At 43.5% G+C, this 16,694-nt stretch overlaps 1 protein-coding gene across 1 annotated transcript; it reads left to right on the top strand.

Annotated features, from left to right (window-relative positions):
- Nucleotides 1–13,631: 13,631 nt before the first annotated feature.
- LOC123732618 (haptoglobin-like) lies at nucleotides 13,632–16,613 on the top strand. Its single transcript, XM_082971881.1, has 4 exons — nucleotides 13,632–13,787; nucleotides 14,116–14,228; nucleotides 15,395–15,663; nucleotides 15,849–16,613. Exons 1-4 carry the CDS (start codon nucleotides 13,783–13,785, stop codon nucleotides 16,410–16,412), a joined length of 951 nt encoding a protein of 316 aa, XP_082828007.1. The 5' UTR covers nucleotides 13,632–13,782; the 3' UTR covers nucleotides 16,413–16,613.
- The last annotated feature ends 81 nt before the right edge of the window (nucleotides 16,614–16,694 follow it).

Raw genomic sequence — 16,694 nt, 5'->3', positions numbered from 1 at the left:
CAGTTTGTCCGTGTCTAAATTGCCTGTCATTTCGATCATTTTGTGCTTTCAAGACAACTTGGAACTCGAAAAAAAATAAGCCGAATCATGATGTCAGTGATCGTCAGGTCGGAAAGTCGGAGCTCTAGAAGAGGCCAGAGTTCCCCATGTGGAATTTCAAATTGGATGACCATCCAAAACAATTTTTTCCAGTCTGAGCTCGTTATTTCCCCAATTTCGCAGTTGTCTTGAACGCACGGAAGTCTGAAGTCGTAGATTGCCCAACTCCGAGTTCCCAGTTGTTTTGAACGCAGCATTAAAAAAGATCGTGCCAAAATCTCCAATCGTAAAATGACGTAGAATTGCATTAAATGCGTTTATAAAAAGGCCAAACATTTTCTGGACACTAGGCCACAAACCTTTTTTCCCCATGTGGGCAACTTCTGTAAATGCCTCTACTTACTGCTCTATGCCACTACGCAAATGTGATGATATGCATGCAATGCAGGTCACCCCCCTCTCGTGCTCACTTGTTCCGGCAACTCCTGATTTACAAATTAGGCACTGTCTAGCTCTTTTTTTCTCCCTCAGTCAGTCTTTTTCCAGTAACTCCACAGTCAACAACTCCACAGTCAACAACGTCTAGCCTAGGGGTGTCAAATTCGATTCACAAGTGTCTGCGGGTTTTTGGTTTTTCCTTTCAATAAAGACCTAGACAACCAGGTGAGGGGAGTTCCTAACTAATTAGTGACCTTAATTAATCTATCAAGTACAAGGGTGGAGGGATAACCTGCAGACTCTTGGCCCTCTGTGGAATGAGTTTGACACGTGACTAACCCTTACCTAGCTCTCTCTCTCTCTCTCTCTGTGGCTTGTATTCTTTCCCCTGGCTTCCTTGTTTGGGCACTCTCTCCCTCCCCTACTCGCTCTCTCCTCTTCCCCCTTTCTCTCCTTTCTCCCCCTCTCTACTCTGTTCCTCTCTCAATCTTCCACCCCTGGCAGTGCACTCTTAATCCCCCCGCCAGAGTCCATGCCCTTGTAGAGCAGAGAGCATACGCTGGCGACCGTCAGCCCAGCTCCAGTTGATGAGGTAGCAGCATATCGCTTAGGGGCCCTGGCATGGGTCACATCCTGCCACGGCCCTGCCGCAGCCTTCAGGGAGGCACCATCCTAGTCAACTCCCCCCTCCACTATCACTGCACTTCATGTGTAAGCACTGAGCATTCATGGCTGCTTCACCCAATCATAATAACTTATCACAATAAAATAACAACAGCTTGCAGTCAACGGTAGATCCACCTAGCCAGGTAAACACTTCTTTAATCACTAGATTGTAATACTGGGGTGGTGAACTATTAATGACTTACCACATAATTGTTAACAATATATAAATGAACGTCATATAAATGCACACACTCAATCTCATAGCAATATAACAAGGTCATTCTTCTTTCCGATTTGGATAATCTGGCAACGTCAAAGCATTCCCCCTAGCATGTCCATGTTTGTCTTGTCTTATAATGCATTTGTATGGTATGGAGTCCACATACCTACAAATCCAGAAGGCTAAATTAAAATGGCGTGCTGACTGTTAATGGAGTGGGACAAACATATGACTTCACTGTCTGTTGTGGCTTCAAGCTCATGTAATGAATAATACAACAGTCTCCACCTGTATCAGTGCAGTCAATGGGCCTGACAGTTGCTATTTATATGTATATTTTCAGCACAGTGTCTTCCCTCCACGATCACACTCAGTCAACTTGTCCTTGAATTACACAGACAAGATAGCAAAACAATACCCAGAGAAAAGACAGTTTATTATCCTCTTTTAAAAGCTAATCAGCATGTAGTGACATAGCCTGATGCAAAATAGAAATTCCAGGAGAAAAACTCTCCATGTAACTAAATTATGCTCTGAATGAAAGTAAGCTCACCCATGCGGTTAATTTGACTAATTTTCTGAAATGACTTTTGTTTCTCATGAGGCGATGTAGCTAGCTAATGAGTTTGTCGGTCCACTCCAGCTGAATAATATGTATAGAGATCCTATTAAATAACTATTCTAGTATTCTAATTCATAATTCTATGGTCATATGACCCACAATGAGAGACAACTGGGGAATGCAGCTGATCGGTAGATTACTACGCTGACATCACAATGTCAGACCTGGGAAGCACTGCTCCCATTGCCTTCCCATGCCCTCCGCCCATTTTCTCGGTCAGTCACAGCACCCCACCCACCCTTTTCCCCACCCCCTCCCACTTAATGACCCCATACCTCATTATGATCTGCAAAGTCCCTTGGTGTCCTCTCACCATATTTATTTTTAATTGAACCTTTATTTAACTAGGTAAGTCAGTTGAGAGCAAATTCTTATTTACAATGACGGCCTACCAAAAGGCAAAAGGCCTCCTGCAGAGACGTGGGCCTGGGATTAAAAATAAAAAATAAAAACAATATAAATATAGGACAAAACACACATCAAAACAAGAGAGACAACACAACATATGGTCCCCCACAGCACACCCTATCTCTTTAAAGGTACGGCACTCTGGTAAGAATGTACTGTATTTTCAACCACATGGCTGTCAGGTAGAGTCATAGCATCTGTACTGAGAGTGGTGTTATTGATATTTTTGCTACGAGTGCTTTACTATGTAGATTCTCCTCTTGTCATTTGTGAATTATTCCATCCTGTCTCAGAAGCACTCTGATGTAGCCAATGGTAATGTGCAGTTTGAACCATAACAACGTTTTAGTAAAGGGATGAAGGATGGCACTGGAGAAATGAAACCACTTTCAAAATTATAGACAGAGTTATGAATGCAAGGACTGACCTTCCACGGTATCAAAGTTATAGTTTTAACCATGTTTTGAGGCTATACAGTGTTTGTTTACATTCACATTGTTTACAAACAATGGAGTTAAACAAGATTATATTTTGCATTCTGATGGGGTACAACAGTTAAACTAAGGTCATAAATAGATGTATTGAAAAGTTGTTGACAAGCAGCCAGCAGCCAGTCCTCCAGACTGCTGCCTGAGCACCTTTGTCTGCTCACACAAGCTGTGCTCTGCTTTGATACCAACACAGAAATATATAGAAAGTCACTGATTTAATATTTCATATTTGTAACGAACATCTAACAACAGATGTCTGTTTGTATGTGGTCTGACAGAGGTTTGAGGACAGTGAAGGTCAAATGCGTAAGCATCATAAATGATTGCACTCTGAAGCAACAAATCTATAAATTAAACTGTTGACAGGATTATATCTTTGCCCCTTGGTGGAGTCAATCAAACTAAAAGACGTCAAGAAAAGTCAAGAAAGTCCACAGCCCACTTGCCTGACTCCTGCTATTCAGAAGAGTACAATTTTTTATTAAGGGTCTGGAAAAATACACAACACTATTTACATAGATAGAGAGGCTCCTCAATGGGAGCAGCACTTGTGAATACAATGAATTCAACTGAAATACAATGAACTCTTATGACTCAGAGCAATGGATTTGAAATATTCTTTCAAAATAAAATATCAAAGAAATGAATGACGTCCAGAGTTACAAAATTCCTGTAGTTGTCATTCAAGACTATGTGATAACTTGTTGATCTCAGGAGGTTTTGAATGTTATATGATCACATATGACTCAGGCATTTGAGTCACCTGGTTCAAAGGGACAGTTCACCATCCTCTGATTGGCAATCAGTGTGTGGTGTAAACCTTTGTTGATTCCGTATTGAATAGCAGTGATTGAATCAACGTGAATAGCTTGAAACATTCCTGACTAAGACCTTTGTATAGACAGACATAGCTATCCTGATTTGTGCTGCAGCGAAAATAGAGAGGATGCATAGTACAGTAATGCATAGTACAGCAACGTGAAAGTGCAACCATACAGCTGAAGAGTAAAGGCTGGTAACAGTGCACCAACTCGTCTCTTTCTCCTGCTTTAAAAACCTTTTACTGCAGAGGACTACATCAGTGTCACACAGAGTGTTTCTTGGTAGTCAAACAAATCTACTTTGAAACAAAAGTACTCCACTCGTAGGAGTGGTTTGTTCATAACCATCCTCCTTTTTGAGGCCACTAGGTCATTTGACTGCAGGAAAGGGCTACAGCTGGAATCCTTAATTGGTGAAACTGCCACATCCGTTTGGGATTACAACAACAAAGAAGTTACTGCATACAAACCAACACTGTTTTTCCCTCTGACATTATTGCATGCGTGATAGAACAGCACAATATGTACTGCAATTTTCTGACGTCGCTGCCGGAGTCTCCTCTCCTCTGTTTCAACAACAAAACAAAAACAATAACAAAGAAGACACACACACACACACACACACACACACACACACACACACACACACACTCACACACACACACACACACACACACACACACACACACACACACACACACACACACACACACACACACACACACACACACACACACACACACACACACACACACACACACACACACGTGAAATGCTAAATGTAATGTAATGGCTGCTGGCAGATGGGTGTTTTTATCTGTACACGTACCTGTACATCATGTCCTGTCCTGTAGTGTGATACCCAACACAACACACAGGTTCCAGTCTGGAATCACAAGCACTAAGGACAATCAGTGGTTGTGACAGGGTGACATAGAGCCACAATGACGTTACCAGTCTTATGTAACATCAGGCACTAAGAGCATGACAGTTCAGAGACATCAACAGCATTACAGTGCCAGGCAATCCATCCCTCTGTCCTTGCATCAGTCATTGCGTTATGCCAGCCCGCCCACTTGTTTCAGAAACATGAATGAATGATACCGATGAGACCATCTGAGAGACAATCTGCTAACTCGTTAGCCCTGACACAGTTCCTATTAACAATGGCTGTTGTATATGCTTTAATTACACTGATGAGGTACATGATACTGTTCAGCCAGTATCAATCCCTAGATCTACAGCAATATAAGTACACGACAACATACTGTACGTTGTACGCTCACCTCTTTGCTACAAAGCACTGCAGCTTTTTTTCTGTTTGTCAATGAAAGCCTCTCATTTTACATTTAATCGATACTATAGCAAAATAATTTTGCACGGACAAAAAGGAGGATGGCTATGAACAAACTACTCCACTCCAACGAGTGGCCATAAGAATGAGATCGCACACTGATGCATGTCAGAAGGTGCTTTCAACTGGGATGTGGTAGTAGCCCTGTCCTGCAGTCAAATTATCTAGTGGCCTCACGGGTGGAGTGATATTCTTATTTTTCATAATTTAATCATTTATAAACATTATTCGATTTTTTTTAATGCAGAAAATCCGGTGTTTCTATGTCTAACAGTTTTGTTATATTCAGTATTCTATGACGTATATAAAGTGTAATATTGGGATGCAAACTCAGAATTGAATACATCAGATAATGACCAGATCTCCCAGTGGAAGAAAGTCACATAATACTACAATTTCTTTCCCCAACACCAGCAAATTCTTTAGTTGCAAGGCTGGACTTTTCCTAATGTTGTTGAGAGACAAGAAGCATGGCAAAGGGACAGACTAATAGTTTACTCAACTTTACACTACTAGGCTACCTGTTCTCTCTCCCTCTGTCAACAGCCAAGTGGAATTCACATGATTTCACAAAGCTGGAACTCAGTCAGCTGTATAAGGAAATAAGCAAACAGGAAACCGCTCACCCAGAGGCGGCGCTCCTAGTGGCCGGAGACTTTAATGCAGGGAAACTTAAATCAGTTCTACCAAATTTATATCAACATGTTAAATGTGCATCCAGAGGGAAAAAAATTCTAGATCACCTGTACTCCACAGACAGAGACGCATACAAAGCTCTCCCTTGCCCTCCATTTGGTAAATCCGACCATAATTCTATCCTCCTGATTCCTGCTTACAAGCAAAAATTAAAGCAGGAAGCACCAGTGACTCGGTCAATAAAAAAGTGGTCAGATGAAGCAGATGCTAAACTACAGGACTGTTTTGCTATCACAGACTGGAACATGTTCCGGGATTCTAACGATGGCATTGAGGAGTACACCACATCAGTCACTGGCTTTATCAATAAGTGCATCAAGGACGTCGTCCCCACAGTAACTGTATGTACATACCCCAACCAGAAGCCATGGATTACAGGCAACATTCGCACTGAGCTAAAGGGTAGAGCTGCCGCTTTCAAGGTGCGGGACTCTAACCCGGAAGCCCATAAGAAATCCTGCTATGCCCTGTGACAAACCATCAAACAGGCAAAGTGTCAATACAGGGCTAAGATTGAATCATATTACACTGGCTCCGATGCTCGTCTTATGTGGCAGGGCTTGCAAACTATTACAGACTACAAAGGGAAGCACAGCCGCGAGCTGCCCAGTGACACGAGCCTACCAGATGAGCTAAATCACTTCTATGCTCACTTCGAGGCAAGCAACACTGAGGCATGCATGAGAGCATCAGCTGTTCCGGACGACTGTGTGATCATGCTCTCCGTAGCCGACGTGAGTAAGACCTTTAAACAGGTCAACATACACAAGGCTAGCCTCCCGGGTGGCGCAGTGGTCTAAGGTGCTAGCTGTGCCACCAGAGATTCGAGGTTTGAGCCTAGGCTCTGTCGCAGCCGGCAGCGACCGGGAGGCCCATGGGGCAGTGCACAATTGGCCCAGCATCGTCCGGGTTAGGGAGGGTTTGGCCGGCAGGGATATCCTTGTCTCATCGCGCACTAGCGACTCCTGTGGCGGGCCGGGCGCAGTGCACACTGACCAGGTCGCCAGGTGTACGGTGTTTCCTCCGACACATTGGTGCTGCTGGCTTCCGGGTTGGATGGGCATTGTGTCAAGAAGCAGCGCGTCTAGGTTGGGTTGTGTTTTGGAGGACGCATGGCTCTCGACCTTCGCCTCTCCAGAGTCCGTACGGGAGTTGCAGCAAAGAGACAAGACTGTCACTACTACCAATTGGATACCATGAAATTGGGAAGAAAAAAAAGGGGTAAAAAATAATAAAAAATAACATACACAAGGCTGCGGGGCCAGATGGATTACCAGGATGTGTGCTCCTGGCATGTGCTGACCAACTGGCAGGTGTCTTCACTGACATTTTCAACATGTCCCTGATTGAGTCTGTAATACCAACAACTTTCAAAAAGACCACCATAGTCCCAGTGCCCAAGAACACAAAGGCAACCTGTCTAAATGACTCACGCACTCACGTCTGTAGCTGTGAAGTGCTTTGAAAGGTTGGTAATGGCTCACATCAACACCATTATCCCAGAAATCCTAGACCCACTCCAATTTGCATACCGCCCAAACAGATCCACAGATGATGCAATCTCTATTGCACTCCACACTGCCCTTTCCCACCTGGATAAAAGGAACACTTATGTGAGAATGCTGTTCATTGACTACAGCTCAGCGTTCAACACCATAGTACCCTCAAAGTTCATCACTAAGCTAAGGATCCTGGGACTAAACACCTCCCTCTGCAACTGGATCCTGGACTTCCTGACAGGCCAGGTGGTGAGGGTAGGTAGCAACACATCTGCCACGCTGGTCCTCAACACTGGAGCTCCCCAGGGGTGTGTGCTCAGTCCCCTCCTGTACTCCTTGTTCACCCATGACTGCATGGCCAGGCACGACTCCAACCTAATCATTAACCTGTTAGGGCTAGGGGGCAGTATTGACACGGCTGGATAAAAAACATACCCGATTTAATCTGGTTACCACTCCTACCCAGTAACTAGAATATGCATATACTTATTACATATGGATATAAAACACCCTAAAGTTTCTAAAACTGTTTGAATGGTGTCTGTGAGTATAACAGAACTCAAATGGCAGGTCAAAACCTGAGAGATTCCTTTACAGGAAGTGGCCTGTCTGACCATTTCTTGAACTTCTTTTCCATCTCTATCTTTTACTAAGGATCTCTGCTCTAACGTGACACTTCCTACGTCGTCCATAGGCGCTTAGAGCCCGGGAAAAAACAGAATGTCGTCATCCCAGCCCCAGGCTGAAACACATTATCGCCTTTCTCAAGTGGCCGATCAAGGGACTCTGGGCTTAGGCGCGTGACCCGACCGCCCCCGCCTTTGTGATTTTTTTCCTCTGTTTGCCGAAAAGGAGATTCCCTGTCGGAATATTATCGCTTTTCTGCGAGAAAAATGGCGTAAAAATTGATTTTAAACAGCGGTTGACATGCTTCGAAGTACGGTAATGGAATATTTAGAATTTTTTTGTCACGAATTGCGCCATGCGCACGACCCTTCTTTACCATTTCGGATAGTGTCTGGAACGCACGAACAAAACGCCGCTATTCGGATATAACGATGGATTATTTTGGACCAAACCAACATTTGTTATTGAAGTAGCAGTCCTGGGAGTGCATTCTGACGAAGACAACAAAAGGTAATCAAACTTTTATAATAGTAAATATGATTATGGTGAGTGCTAAACTTGCCGGGTGTCTAAATAGCTAGCCCGTGATGCCTGGGCTATGTACTTAGAATATTGCAAAATGTGCTTTCACCAAAAAGCTATTTTAAAATCGGACATATCGAGTGCATAGAGGAGGTCTGTATCTATAATTCTTAAAATAATTGTTATGCTTTTTGTGAACGTTTATCGTGAGTAATTTAGTAAAATGTTAGCGAATTCCCCGGAAGTTTGCGGGGGGTATGCTAGTTCTGAACGTCACATGCTAATGTAAAAAGCTGGTTTTTGATATAAATATGAACTTGATTGAACAAAACATGCATGTATTGTATAACATAATGTCCTAGGGTTGTCATCTGATGAAGATCATCGAAGGTGAGTGCTGCATTTAGCTGTCTTCTGGGTTTTGGTGACATTATATGCTAGCTTGAAAAATGGGTGTCTGATTATTTCTGGCTTGGTACTCTGCTGACATAATCTAATGTTTTGCTTTCGTTGTAAAGCCTTTTTGAAATCGGACAGTGTGGTTAGATTAACGAGAGTCTTGTCTTTAAATAGCTGTAAAATAGTCATATGTTTGAGAAATTGAAGTAATAGGATTTTTAAGGTTTTGAAAATCGCGCCACAGGCTTCAAGTGGCTGTTACGTAGGTGGGACGAATTCGTCCCGCCTAGCCCATAGAGGTTAAGTTTGCAGTCGACACAACAGTGGTAGGCCTGATCACCGACAACGACGAGACAGCCTATAGGGAGGAGGTCAGAGACCTAGCCAGGTGGTGCCAGAATAACAACCTATCCCTCAACGTAACCAAGACTAAGGAGATGATTGTGGACCACAGGAAAAGGAGGACCGAGCACGCCCCCATTCTCATCAACGGGGCTGTAGTGGAGCAGGTTGAGAGCTTCAAGTTCCTTGGTGTCCACATCAACAACAAACTAGAATGATCCAAACACACCATGACAGTCGTGAAGAGGGCACGACAAAGCCTATTCCCCCTCAGGAAACTAAAAAGATTTGATATGGGTCCTGAGATTCTCAAAAGGTTCTACAGCTGCAACATCGATAGCATCCTGACTGGTTGCATCACTGCCTGGTATGGCAACTACTCGGCCTCTGACCGCAAGGCACTACAGAGGGTAGTGCATACGGCCCAGTACATCACTGGGGCTAAGCTGCCTGCCATCCAGGACCTCTACACCAGGCAATGTCAGAGGAAGGGCCTAAAAATTGTCAAAGACCCCAGCAACCCCAGTCATAGACTGTTCTCTCTACTACCGCATGGCAAGCGGTACCGGAGTGCCAAGTCTAGGACAAAAAGGCTTCTCAACAGTTTTTACCCCCAAGCCATAAGACTCCTGAACAGGTAATCAAATGGCTACCCGGACTATCTGCATTGTGTCCCACCCACCACCCGCCAACCCCTCTTTTACGCTACTGCTACTCTCTGTTCATCATATATGCATAGTCACTTTAACCATATCTACATGTACATACTACCTCAATCAGCCTGACTAACCGGTGTCTGTATGTAGCCTCGCTACTTTTATAGCCTCGCTACTGTATATAGCCTGTCTTTTTACTGTTGTTTTATTTCTTTACTTACCTGTTGCTCACCTAATACCTTTTATGCACTATTGGTTAGAGCCTGTAAGTAAGCATTTCACTGTAAGGTCTACACCTGCTGTATTCAGCGCACATGACAAATCAACTTTGGTGAAAATTTCCTAGAGATGAACGTACTTTGGTGCAAAAAGTGCAAATCAATCCCAGAACAACGCAAAGGACCTTGTGAAGATGGTGGAGGAAACAGGTACAAAAGTATCTATATCCACAGTAAAACGAGTCCTATATCAACATAAGGCCACTCAGAAAGGAAGAAGCCACTGCTCCAAAACCACCATAAAAAAAGCCAGACTACAGTTTGCAACTGCACATGGGGACAATGTCCTCTGATCTGATGAAACAAAAATAGAACTGTTGGCCATAATGACCATCGTTCTGTTTGGAGGAAAAAGGGGGAGGCTTGCAAGCCGAAGAATACCATCCCAACTGTGAAGCACGGGGGTGGCAGCATCATGTTGTGGGGGTGCTTTGCTGCAGGAGGGACTGGTGCACTTCACAAAATAGATGGCATCATGAGGTAGGAAAATTATGTGGACATATTGAAGCAACATCTCAAGACATCAGTCAGGAAGTTAAAGCTTGGTCTCAAATGGGTCTTCCAAATGGACAATGACCCCAAACATACTTCCAATGTTGTGGCAAAATGGCTTAAGGACAAACAAAGTTAATGTATTGGAGTGGCGATCACAAAGCCCTGACCTCAATCCTATAGAAAATGTGTGGGCAGAACTGAAAAAGTGTGTGCGAGCAAGGTCTACAAACCTGACTCAGTTACACCAACTCTGTCAGGAGGAATGGGGCAAAATTCACCCAACTTATTGTGGGAAGCTTGAGGAAGGCTACCCAAAACCTTTGACCCAAGTTAAACAATTTAAAGGCAATGCTACCAAATACTAATTGAGTGTATGTAAACTTCTGACCCACTGGGAATGCGATGAAAGAAATAAAAGCTGAAATAAATTATTCTCCCTACTATCTTTCTGACATTTCACAGTCTTAACATAAAGTGGTGATCCTAACTGACCTAAGACAGGGAACTTTTACTAGAATTAAATGTCAGGAATTGTGAAAAACTGAGTTTAAATGTATTTGGGTAAGGTGTATGTAAACCTCCGACTTCAACGGTATATCTCCCTGACTAACTTCAAGCATCAGCTATCTGAGCAGCTTACCGATCATTGCAGCTGTACATAGCCCATCTGTAAATAGCCCATCCAACTACCTACAAATCAAATCAAATCAAATGTATTTATATAGCCCTTCGTACATCAGCTGAAATCTCAAAGTGCTGTACAGAAACCCAGCCTAAAACCCCAAACAGCAAGCAATGCATGTGAAAGAAGCACGGTGGCTAGGAAAAACTCCCTAGGAAAAACTCCCTAGAAAGGCCAAAAACCTAGGAAGAAACCTAGAGAGGAACCAGAATATGAGGGGTGGCCAGTCCTCTTCTGGCTGTGCCGGGTGGATATTATAACAGAACATGGTCAAGATGTTAAAATGTTAATAAATGACCAGCATGGTCAGATAATAATAATCATTGTAGTTGTCGAGGGTGCAACAAGTACGTCCGGTGAACAGGTCAGGGTTCCGTAGCCGCAGGCAGAACAGTTGAAACTGGAGCAGCAGCATGGCCAGGTGGACTGGGGACAGCAAGGAGTCATCATGCCAGGTAGTCCTGAGGCATGGTCCTAGGGCTCAGGTCCTCCGAGAGAAAGAAAGAAAGAGAGAAAGAGAGAATTAGAGAGAGCATATTTACATTCACACAGGACACCGGATAAGACAAGAGAAATACTCCAGATGTAACAGACTGACCCTAGCCCCCCGACACATAAACTACTGCAGCATAAATACTGGAGGCTGAGACAGGAGGGATCAGAAGACACTGTGGCCCCATCCGATGATGCCCCCGGACAGGGCCAAACAGGCAGGATATAACCCCACCCACTTTGCCAAAGCACAGCCCCCACACCACTAGAGGGATGTCTACAACCACCAACTCACCGAAGACAAGGCCGAGTATAGCCCACAAAGATCTCCGCCATGGCACAACCCAAGGGGGGGGGCGCCAACCCATCCCCATATTGTTTTATTTACTTTTTTTGTTCTTTTGCACACCAGTATTTCTACTTGCACATCATCATCTGCACATCTATCACTCCAGTGTTAATAACACTGGATTTTTTTATTGTGTTATTGACTGTACTTCTGTTTATTCCATGTGTAACTCTGTGTTGTTGTTTGTGTCGAACTGCTTTGCTTTATCTTGGCCAGGTCGCAGTTGTAAATGAGAACTTGTTCTCAACTAGCCTACCTGGTTAAATAAAGGACTTGTTCTCAACTGGCCTACCTGGTTAAATAAAGGACTTGTTCTCAACTGGCCTACCTGGTTAAATAAAGGACTTGTTCTCAACTGGCCCACCTGGTTAAATAAAGGACTTGTTCTCAACTGGCCTACCTGGTTAAATAAAGGACTTGTTCTCAACTGGCCTACCTGGTTAAATAAAGGACTTGTTCTCAACTGGCCCACCTGGTTAAATAAAGGACTTGTTCTCAACTGGCCTACCTGGTTAAATAAAGGACTTGTTCTCAACTGGCCCACCTGGTTAAATAAAGGACTTGTTCTCAACTGGCCTACCTGGTTAAATAAAGGACTTGTTCTCAACTGGCCCACCTGGTTAAATAAAGGACTTGTTCTCAACTGGCCTACCTGGTTAAATAAAGGACTTGTTCTCAACTGGCCCACCTGGTTAAATAAAGGACTTGTTCTCAACTGGCCTACCTGGTTAAATAAAGGACTTGTTCTCAACTGGCCCACCTGGTTAAATAAAGGACTTGTTCTCAACTGGCCACCTGGTTAAATAAAGGTGAAATAAATGTTTTTGTTTATAAAAAAAAAATGTCTGACATCAATGTGTGAGCAACTACAATAATTGAATATGGTCAATTTCAAACATTTGTATATAACATAAACATACTGTTGACATGTAGGCTATGGTGTAATGGAATGGTTTGCCTTGTGTGGTAGGTTTTGTGGGTTTTGACACTCTTATGTAGGTGTTATAACCAGCCATAAAATAACTCAATATATGTCACAACAGGTCCAAATATGTGTCATAACAGTGTTATGACCATATTATAACAGGCTATGACAAGTTATGTCAGCTGTTATGACATATTATGACATGGTTATGACTGTGTCATAATGTTTTATGACGCTGGATGTCAAGTACAGTGTTACCAAAGTGAGTCGTAAACAGCAAATGTGAGTCAACAACAAACAACAACAACTATGACGGTATCACATTTTTTAAATAACACACTCTGATGCGGCATTTATATGCACCTCATTTACTTTCAATAAACCAAATTGACGCACAAATTATAGATGTGCTGTGTCCTGTTCTGATTTCATAATTCATACCCTATGAAATGATTTATCCCTCAGATGGTCTTCTCTGATACTAGTTGGCTGTGGCTGAGCTCCAGATGGGGTCAGGGTTAGGGTTTGGACACGATTCCAATAATGGGTTGGCATGAACAGAGATTTTGCAATCTCTCCGATTTTCGGGAATCAGAACTGAAGCTGTGTCCAGCAAAATTCCCAGCGGTGGGCAGACAGGGGGTGAGTTCTCTCCTCAGCAGATATAAGGCCTTGGTCCTATAACTTCTCACGGAGTACATCGTCTTTACAGAGGAGACACAGCTCAACATACAAACTGATAAACAGATATTTCCATCAAAATGTGGTATGTTATACTTTTCATATTCTTTCTTCAACAAAACCCTAGTCGCCTGGCAATTGTTGTCATTGCAGTACCAATCCAAATGAATCTCTGAAATGTCTTTGGACAATGGATCTTTGTAAAATGGCACGGAAACACAGCTACTTAAATCTTTCAAAAAACATTCAAATTGCTCTAGCTAGAGACCTTTTCTAAATATAGGTTAACAAGCAAGCCCAGAGACTTCCTAAGTAAAGGAACCGTTAGTTGTGGTACTAGTGAGTGTTTGGGCGCTGTCTGTCAGTTGGCTCTGTGTGTGTGTACTGTACTTATGTGTTCCTTCTGTCCGCAGGTCATCCCTGGTAGTGCTCCTCGCGGCCTCCTGTGTCTGTCTGGAACAGGACAAAATCAAAATCAAAATCAAAATCAAAACCAAATCAATTGATGAGATGTCAGACAATTCAGGTAGCTATCTGTCTAACTGACACATAACCAACTCCCTGCCTTATGCCAATACGGGCTTACTTTTTCTGATTTAGATTGAAATGTCAACAAAGTGAGAGGGATGAAACGTTTTCAAACAAAAACATGTACATTTTAAAGATCATTGACAACCTTTCTTGTCCCATGTCTATGTTAAGGTGGGTGTTAGTGACACCATTGATGCAGAATATCGCCCAAAAATATTGGACTTACACATTACACGTGTGTTTTCACACGTGCAATTTGTCTATTTCCGAAACATATTATATTTGCTGGCCCATTGTGACTGGTTCGTGTAAGGATATCACTCACATTTCAATTACACTGTCACTCTCATCGGATGTTCTGAAGCCAATCTTCACTATGGATCCCCTCACGCAACTCTGAGCTGAGCAGACACAAGCTGTTCCTATTCAGCCTGTTGGAGAATACAGTAGCTGTGGCCAAAATGAGGATGTCACCATCACTTTCAAGTGAGAACCTTGTTAAGTCTCACGGCTCACAGCTATTATCCCGATTATCTTAAAAATCGATTCAGCAGCGACACACATGAGATGACAGGGATCAAAGAGAAGGCAAGCAGGGAGGAAAGGAAGGAGAGATCCTCAGTCTCAGCTTCCTCCAAGCTGGATGGTAAAATATGTCATTAGGAAAATCTACAGAGCATGAAAGCCTTGAAAAGTAAAATTCCTCAAAATCCACCTCTCATCAAACGTTTCAGGAAAATGTTTGAGAAGAGAAATGACACTAATTCCATCCTCATCTAGGTTTCTGCGTATTGTGACCTCCAAGGTAATTCTGTGAAAGCTAGCCTTGTCTGGCTCAAGTCATGACAACACTTATTTTTTTTAGATAATAGTAGATGATTAATGAATTTACTGAACTTTTGTCAGGTCAAAGCTAAAAGGTTCCAGAAAGCTACTACCAAATGCTATGTGTATTCAAGTGAATAGTGTTGATTTTAGCAAACTCAAACTCAAACTAAAACCAAGGCTGGAATTGTATTGAGGCACATTTCATTTTTCTGCAATAATCTTTTATGGTTGTGTTTGAGTTGCACAGCAGTAAGTGCTAGGTGGTGCTGAGTTGGGGATGTTTTAACCATATAGAGATTGTATAGAAATAATGTTGTTGTGTTTCTTGCCCAGACCTGCGCTTCAGGCGTATGGTTGGGGGCACCCTGGCCCCTCATGTCCCCTGGCAGGCCATGGTCTATCTGAGTAAAAACGTCATGAACGGGGGCTTCGCTGGGGGAGCTCTAATCTCTGACCGCTGGGTCCTGACCGCTGGCAGGAACTTGTTTGTCAGGAAGAGTAGGCAGGACACCCAGGGGAAAGAACCAATCATCCCCAAGGTGTACCTAGGCATCACGCGATACTCCCAAGCCAATGACTCCAAAGAAGTTGCTGTAGAAAAGGTGAGCTAGTATACCCATTACCATCTCTTTCAAACAATATACAGACAATTCAGTATTTACAGCAAGCAGAACTGCACTGGGCTCTCTCACCTACATCATCATTTTCAGTCTTATAGGTAGTTAGAGCACAAATACAGTAGATCGTCAAAAAAAAGGTCCTATGAATTATTCCCTTCCCCTTCTAGGTGGTTCTGCACCCAGGCTTCCAGAGCGTGTCAGACTGGGACAACAACCTGGCTCTGATTCAGCTGAAGGAGCCATTCACCTTGAGCGAGGCTGTGATGCCCATCCCTCTGCCTGAGAGGGGTGAGGACCTGGCTGAGGCAGCCCAGGAGAAAGGCATCATCACAGGCTGGGGTTGGGGGGTCCACTTCACCCCCGCTGAGTCACTGAAACACCTGGTATTGCCTGTGGCATCGCATAGCTTCTGTAAGGCAGAGTACAACCGTGGTGGCAGCACTCCAACCATAGACGACAACATGTTCTGTACTGGAGCCAGCAAGTACCAGGAGAATGTGTGCTTTGGGGATGCAGGCGGTGCCCTGGCAGTCCAGGACCCCAAAGACGGCAGAGTGTATGCTGCAGGGATCCTGTCCTTCGATAAGGCCTGTGCCGTGAGGAAATACGCTGTCTACATGAAGCTCTCTGCCTACATGCCTTGGATCAACAGTGTCCTCAGGGGTGACAGTGAGAAATCAGCCAGTCTCCGCTCCAGTGTAATGTCTGAGATGTTTTCGAGGCAGTTGTAGCCTCCACTCAGCACAGTTTCAGATATGAGAGCCGGGGCTCATAATCTCCATTATGCCTTTGCTAACAAAGTAATTTTCTGACTTGATCTTGTAAAACTCTCTCAAGTTTCGACTTTCATTGAGTGTGTGCCCCCGCCTGATTGAGTGTGTCTTCCGATGTTGATTTCAAAGGATTTTCAATAAATTAATCTCTCCTAAGAAGTTTGGTTTCCGATGTTTCACCTTATAACTTTTATTCACATTTTCTTCAACTCATTTTAGAATGCTGGGAAACATGTTTTA

The sequence above is a fragment of the Salmo salar genome, unplaced genomic scaffold, assembly GCF_965601325.2.
Source record: "Salmo salar unplaced genomic scaffold, fSalSal1 ptg000432l, whole genome shotgun sequence".
NCBI classification, from domain to species: domain Eukaryota; kingdom Metazoa; phylum Chordata; class Actinopteri; order Salmoniformes; family Salmonidae; genus Salmo; species Salmo salar.
Note: the sequence above shows the minus strand (reverse complement) of the source record. Positions and strands in the feature narration are given on the sequence as shown.

What these genes read in the sequence shown, in the direction of transcription:
- LOC123732618 (XM_082971881.1), top strand. An exon ending in TGAGATGTCAGACAATTCAG is followed by an intron (nt 14,229 to 15,394) that starts GTAGCTATCTGT and finishes TTTCTTGCCCAG; the next exon opens with ACCTGCGCTTCAGGCGTATG. An exon ending in AAGAAGTTGCTGTAGAAAAG is followed by an intron (nt 15,664 to 15,848) that starts GTGAGCTAGTAT and finishes TTCCCCTTCTAG; the next exon opens with GTGGTTCTGCACCCAGGCTT.